This window comes from Nicotiana sylvestris, chromosome 10, assembly GCF_000393655.2.
Source record: "Nicotiana sylvestris chromosome 10, ASM39365v2, whole genome shotgun sequence".
NCBI classification, from domain to species: domain Eukaryota; kingdom Viridiplantae; phylum Streptophyta; class Magnoliopsida; order Solanales; family Solanaceae; genus Nicotiana; species Nicotiana sylvestris.
The window spans coordinates 67385388-67392997 of record NC_091066.1 but is presented as its reverse complement, the minus strand read 5'-3'; the positions used below and the strand labels follow the sequence as shown (position 1 = coordinate 67392997).

At 37.3% G+C, this 7610-nt stretch overlaps 1 protein-coding gene across 1 annotated transcript; it reads right to left on the bottom strand.

Annotated features, from left to right (window-relative positions):
• Positions 1 to 2884: 2884 nt before the first annotated feature.
• On the bottom strand, positions 2885 to 3445 carry LOC138879462 (uncharacterized). The gene has a single exon (XM_070159073.1). The coding sequence runs from the start codon at positions 3443 to 3445 to the stop codon at positions 2885 to 2887; it is 561 nt and encodes a 186-aa protein (XP_070015174.1).
• Positions 3446 to 7610: the final 4165 nt, after the last annotated feature.

Below are 7610 nucleotides of genomic sequence, written 5' to 3'. Positions count from 1 at the left end.
TGGTGCCTTTTTAGGTATCTCAAGATACTCTCGATAACAGTCAAGTGAGACTCCTTTGGATTTGCCTGAAATCTAGTACAAAGGCTTACACTGGAAAAAATATTAGGTATACTAATAGTGAGATATAACAAAGAGTCAATCATTCCCCTATACATCTTCTGATCAAGGTTCATCTGTATCCAATTTTGTTGCTATTACTATAAGAGTGTTGATTTCTTTGGAATCTTCCATTTTAAACCTTTTAAGCAACTCTTTCACATACTTCTGTTGATGGATCATAGTTTCATTTGAATTTTGTTTAATTTGTAAGCCTAAAAAAAATTAAGCTCACCCATCATACTCATTTCAAATTCACTCCCCATTAGTTTAGCAAATTCTTCACTTAACCTATCAGTAGTTGCTCAAAAGATTATATCATCAACATATTTCTGAACTACCAAGAGATCCTTACTTTTTTCTTTCAAGAACAAAGTATTGTCTTTACCTCTCTTGTAGCCATGCTCAAGCAAGAATTTTAACAATCTTTCATACCATGCTCTTGGAGCCTACTTGTGCCCATAAAGTGTCTTGTCAAGCTTGTACACATGATCAGGAAATTACTTGCTTTCAAAGCCCAGAGGTTGCTAGATAAATACTTCTTCCTTTAGATAGCCATTGAGGGAGGCAATCTTGACATCCATCTGATAGAGAGTGAATTCCATGTAAGAAACAAAGGCTTTAAGGAGTCTAATTGCTTACAATCTTATAACTAGAGCAAAAGTGTCATCACAGTCTATGTCCTCCTCTTGACTATATCCTTGAACCACCAATCTTGCCTTGTTCCATGTAAATGTTCCATCTTCGTCAAGTTGTTTATGAAGATCCATTATATGCTAGTTATTTATATGTCCTTGGGTCTTGCCAAACTTGACTTCTCTCAAATTGGTTGAGTTCATCTTGCATTACATTTACCTAGTCTACATCCTTCCAAGCCTCAACAATATTTTTAGGTTCAATAAGAGACAAAAAACATCAAAAGCACAAAGATTCTTCAAAGAAGATTCAATTGTGATTCTAGAGGTTGGATCAATGATTATGTTCTCAATGGGATGAGAACTTTGATACTTGTGTGGTTTCACGACCAACTAGTTTCCCTTTGATTTTCCTTTAATGTTTTGTTACTAAGGAACAAGTTCGTGGACAGGTTCCCTCGAGGTTTGGGGATCAGTTCCTCTTTGTTCAGTTCCCCCTATCAGGTTTCCATGGGTGGAAGGACATGTTCCATCACCTATTCCTTCCTCTGGTGCAGCTTCAGTCTGGGTTGTGGTTTCATTTGAGTTTCTTACCAGCCCAATTGCTTTATCAGCATATTCTTGCCTCTTAGAGAGTATGTTAGTTTCATCAAAAATCACATGTACACTTTCTTCTACACACATAGTTATTTTGTTATAAATCTTATAAACTTTACTATGTGAAGAATATCCCAAGAATACTCCTTCATCACTTCTAGGATCAAACTTACCTAGGGAGTCTTTACCATTATTGTACACAAAGCATTTGTATCCAAATGCCCTAAGATGGGATATATTTGGCTTTATCCCTTTAAGTAACTCATAAGGAGTCTTCTTAACAATAGGTCTAGTCATGCACCTATTTATAATGTAACATGCAGTGTTCACAGTTCTGCCCAAAAGTTGTGTGGCAGTTTAATAGCAAGAAGTATAGTCCTAGCCATTTCTTCCAATGTCCTATTCTTTCTTTCAACTACTCCATTTTGTTGTGGAGTCCTTAGAGCAGAAAAGTTATGATTTATTCCATGCTCATCACAAAATTCAGCAAATTTAGCATTCTCAAATTCAGTACCATGATCAGACCTAATTAATGCAAGTTGATTACCTAGTTATTTTTTGAGTTTTTCTAATATAAGAAGTGAACATGTCAAATGCTTCATCTTTAGATGTCAAAAACAGTGTCCAAGTAAACCTAGAGTAACCATCAACAAGCACCATAACATATCTCTTACCACATCTGCTCAATGTTCTTATTGGTCCACAAAGATCCATATGAACTAGTTTCATCGTCCTGGTGGTGCTTTCCATTTTCTTGCTTTTGAAAGAGGATGTTACCTGCTTCTCCCTTGCACAAGTCTCACAAACTTTATCTTCTTTGAACATAATGTTAGGCAGGCCTATCACCAAGTTCTTGGAGACAAATTTGTTAAGTTGGCTTAGACTGGCATGTCCAGGTCTCTTGTGCCAAAGGAGGGGATCATTATCCAACCTAATTAAGCAAGTGAGTTCATTTTTTGAAAATATGGACAGATCCACCACATATATGTTATTCATTCTTTTTTCCTGCAAAACTATCTTGTCAGTGGTAGATTAATCACAAAGCATGTTGTAGAGGTGAATGCTACAATGTTACCTTTATCATACAATTGTGATACACTTATTAGACTGTATTTCAGTCCATCTATCAAGTAGACATTCTCAATAGAGTGAGAATCAGTCTTACCTACCTTTCCAACCCCAATTATTTCACCTTTCTTTTCGTTTCCAAAGGAGACAATACCCCCTTTAAGGTCCTCAAGTGAAAGGAACTGGTTCTTGCTTCTTGTCATATGCTTAGAACATTCACTGTCTATGTACTATATTTGGCTGCTTCCCTTCCCTTAGATCTGCAAAAGAAATCAGGGGTTAGTCTTAGGAACCCAAACTAGTTTGGGTCCCTTTCTATAGGCAAAAAGATAAATCAAATTCTTTTTAGCCCAACTTGGCAGCCTATTTTTCCCTAGAACAAATTTTTTCTTCTTTGGACTTGCCTTCTCTTTTGCAGTGCATTCACTCTTGCAGTGACCAGTGACCACATTGTGTGCAAATCTTGTTCTCAGAGAGTGTGAGGTACTTTATTTTGGGATCCCACTTAGATACAGAGTTCCCAAAGCCAAGTGTTCTTCTATTGCCACTATGATGTTTTTGTAGCCATGAATGTGCATTGGAGGACCTGTTCCATTTACAAGTTCTATATAGCTCATGCTTAAACTTTTCAGATCCTTCTTTATGACTCTTACCAGTTCATCCCTCTTATACAACTCATCTTTTATTTTTCCTACATTTTCTTCTAACGTGAGTTGTGTGTGATCAACTGTCTTTTTGCCTGTTCCTAATTTCAATTTTAAATTTTCAGAGCTAAGTTGTAGGATAGTTGTATGAAGTGAATGAACCTGATTCTTCAACACAGTATTTTCACTTTTAGTTTCACAAGCATTAAGTTCCAGGTTTTTGCACTTGGCTTTCAAAACCACACATTCTTTTGACAGTTGTTCCTTTTCATTATTCACATCCTCAGATTCATCAATTAATTCGAGTAATAACTCAGATAATCTTTTTTTAGAGAAAAATTTATTCTTGTCTTTGAGATGAAAGATATCTACCTCAATTTTTTCATCAGATTCTCCAATGGCCATAAGTGCTTAGGTACATCCTTTCCTTTCCTTTCCTTTCTTAGGTACATTCATTTTCATGGTTTGTCTCCTAAGTTCATAGACAGTGAAACTCCCGATCAATTCATCTAGTAGGAGAGTGGCAATATTCTTTGATTCTTGGATGGAAGTGATATTGCTCTCCCAAGTGATTGGCAAAACCTTAGTGAGTATCTTCTCGACTCTTTCTTCTTCAAGGATAATCCTTCCAAGAGATTTTAGTTCATTTGTCAATGTAGTGAATCTTGTGTACATCTCCTGAATGGTTTATCCATCCTTCACAACAAAGTTCTTGATAGGTTACAAGTACTTTGGGCATAAGTACTTTACTTTATATTTTGATGATCAAACAAACTTACCATCCAGAACCAGATAAGGAACTTGTTACACATTTACAAGACCTTGAGATCACAAAGTTCCAGGTTGGGATCCAGCGTGGGATATAACTCAACTCTTCAAAGTGGAAGGAACAACTAAGGGAACAGGTCCCTATCAGTTCCTGAGGAAACTGTATGAAGTCAACTCTCTAGCAGGAAAGCTGCTGCCTGCACACGCTACTGTACAAGACCAGTGCAACAGTCAACTTACTGTGGAAGGCTATTTACCTACCTTGCTTATATATTGTAAGTGATGTCACACACGTATAAATACAATCAAGGAAGGTAAAATAACTTACTTCATGAGAGAACCAAATAAAGGACCTGAAGCATGCCTGGTACAATTATTCAAGTTAATCGACTCAAGATAATCTGGGCAATGTGCCTTTAGATTCACAAGAACCAGATTAGGGATCTGATCTTTTGGTGTTCCCTTGACAAAAGTATAAGTCAACTATATAGCTAGAAAGCAACTACAGAAAGTGACTGCCAGCAACTGTACACGCGACAGTCCAGCAGACAGTGCAACAGTCATTTCCCATTGGAAAGAGGCATGTACTAACCAAGATTTGACATCACCATGGTGATGTCTTTTGTAGTATAACAACCTGGTGCAAGGAACAACACTTTCACTTGAGCATTTTCTGTGATATTCTCTCAAGTGCTAGCCACAATCTGTCTCAAGAACAAAGTTGCTGCAACCTCAAGGACCAGATCCAAGATTGAAGATATCTTAAGTCCTTAGGTTTGTTGAGTCTTTGTTATTTGTTCTTCATTTGTAACTCCTACTTAGCTTAGTTAGAAGCATTATGTAGGAAACCTTTTATAAATCATAAACCCTTGTGTTTGTGTCTTGGCTAAAGTTAGTCGAGTTGTGAAGTCTTTGTAATAGAGTTATTACAAAGTGGCTTGTAACAGTGTTGTTACAAGTTAGTGAGTGTTAATGTCTTTGTAACTAGACAGTGACAAAGTGACTTGTGATAAGATTATCACTAGTTAGTTAAAGTCTTTGTAACTAGAGACTCACAAAGTGGCTTGTGGTGAGAGTACCACAAGTTAGTTGAGTTGAATTATTTTTAATTGAGTCATTACAAAGTGGCTTGTAATATGTGTTTACAAGTTAGTGAAGTTGAAAGCCTACAGCTGTAGGGCATGGTTTTTGTCCCCTTGAGTTGGTATTTTTCCACATAAAAATTCTCTGTGTTCTTTATTTACTGCCGAGCTACTGTGAGAACAATTGGAGAACCTGATTCCCTATACTGGTTGATTTTACAGTCTGTTGCTTATAGTGGGAACTGATAAAGAATTTGGTTCTCTATATAGTCTGGTGGACGCTTAGTTTCTAACAAATGGTATTAGAGCGGGTTCTTTCTAAAAGTTTAACACCTAGAAAGGATCTTCATGGCCGCTCCACCAAACTTCGAGGAAGGACAATCAACATACTAACCACCAAGATTTAATGGCCAATACTATGCTTGGTGGAAAACAAGAATGCATGGCTTCATAATGGCTGAGGACTCTGAGCTTTGGGATGTGATTTGTAATGGTCCTTTTGTCCCTATGAAGGCTGTTGGAGAAGGAATAAGGATTGTTCCAAAAACAAGAAAATAATACAATGGAGCTGGCCGAAAAGCTATTGAGAAGAACTTAAAGGCGAAGAAGATTCTTGTGTGTGGTATTGGACCAAACGAGTATAATCGTATCTCGGCATATGAATCTGCCAAGGAAATTTGGGAGGCTCTTCAAACAGCGCACGAGGGAACTACTCAAGTAAAGCAGTCCAAAATAGATATGCTTACAACTGAGTATGAAATGTTTAAAATGGAAGAGCATGAGTCCATTCATGAGATGCATACCCATTTCACCTCCATAATCAATGAGCTTCATTCACTTGGTGAAATGAACTCTTTAAAATGGAAGAGCATAAGTTCACTCAATAGATGCATACCCATTTAACCTCCATAATCAATGAGCTTCATTTATTTGGTGAAATCATTCCAAACAACAAGTTGGTCCGAAAGATACTCAGTGTTCTACCAGGTTCCTGGGAGAGTAAGGTTAATGCTATCACTGAAGCCAAAGACCTGCAGAAGCTGACTATTGATGAGCTTATTGGAAATCTCAAAACATATGAGATAAAGATAAAGAAGGATCTTGAAAGAAGAGAAACCAATGAGGAGAGGAACTTGGTTCTCAAAGCTACCCTCACTGACTCAAGTAGTGATGAATCTGAAATGACGTATCTCACTCGAAGATTTCAAAAGATGGTTCGTAAAATTGGTGGGATCCCAAAGAAAGGAAGTTCCAGCAGGAATTTCAAAGGAAATGATTGCTACCATAAGTGTGGAAAGCCTGGACACTTTATTAAAGACTGCCCTCTTCATAAGTAGGATCATTACTAAACCAACACTGATAAGGTAGCTAAGAGGAACCCAATCCCTAACAGGAAATTCAAAAGAAGAGATTTTGTTGACGACATGGTGAAGCAAGCTTTGGCTGACTGGGGAGATTCCTCCAGTGAATCTGAAGGTGAGGATGACTAAGGAGATGCATCTATGATGGTTGTTGACAATGAATATGAGTCAATCTTTGCACTTATGGCTAAATCTGATGATGACGAGGACAATGAGGAAGATGAGGTAAGTTTTCTTGATGTTCAAAGAAATTTAAAAACTTACTCTAAGAAAAAATTGACGTCCTTAGCAAATGTGTAGATTGATGCCTATCATAGCCTCATTAATGAGAAAAATGCTTTAACAGAAGAAATTGGTGACATAGAACAAGAGAAGGATGATATGGTAGTTTCCATTATAGACTTGAAGGAACAAGTGGAAGAAGTAACTAGAGAATATATCTTGTTAAAAGAACAAAATAAAAATGGATGGACAACACTAAGGGTAAAGATGTGGCTAGTGAGGTTAAACTTGAGCTTGAGAGTGAGCTTAAAAAAGTTAAAACAAGTCTTGTTACTGAGCTTGAAAAAAATAGACCACTTAAGGAGGATTTAAAAAAGGGTTAAAAATGATCTTGATAAGTCACTTAAATGGACTCAGTCCTCTGATGTAACAACGTCTATATACATGAGTAATGGTGGAAACATGCAAGGAATCGGGTTCCAAAAGGCTAAAACCTCATATAATCCCCATAGCAAGTATGTAATTGTGGCTGATAATAGGTTGTGCACTCACTGCGGTCAAACTGGTCATTACAGGACTCTTGTAAAGTTAAAATTCAGTCTTTGCAGAAAAATAAAGTTTTTGTTGAAAAGAGGCGTACTGATGACGAACCTGGTTTCCAAAAAATAAAATATGTGCTACCTACATGGGCAAAAAGAAGTTTGATCTGCCTGTTGTATCATTATAAGGGACCCAAGCTGGCTTGAATTCCTAAGTCTAATCATAGATTTAGTGTGCAGGCTGAAGTGAGAGGTAGCAGTCAAAAGCAAAAATGGTACATGGATAGTGGTTGCTCAAGCATAAAATTAGAAGAATGAATGATGTCCTCTCACTCAAGGCCCTGCAATGAGAGAGTGTATCCTTTGAAAATGGCAAGAAGAGATACATTCTGGGAGTTGCAAGGATCGGGAAGTCTCTTTCCCACTCTATTGAAAATGCGTATTCGTGAAGGGTTTGAAGTATAGCTTGCTGGGTATTTTCCAAATCAGTGACAATGGGATCTTAGCTGTCTGAGTCTTGTTAATGATAATGCTGAGCTATGGCACATAAGGCTAGGTCATGCAAGTTTCACGTTGCGTAACAAAATAATCAAGAAGG

Coding starts and splice junctions, on each gene's coding strand:
- LOC138879462 (XM_070159073.1), bottom strand. CDS start 3,445: ATGGCCATTGGAGAATCTGATGAAAAAATTGAGGTAGATATCTTTCAT.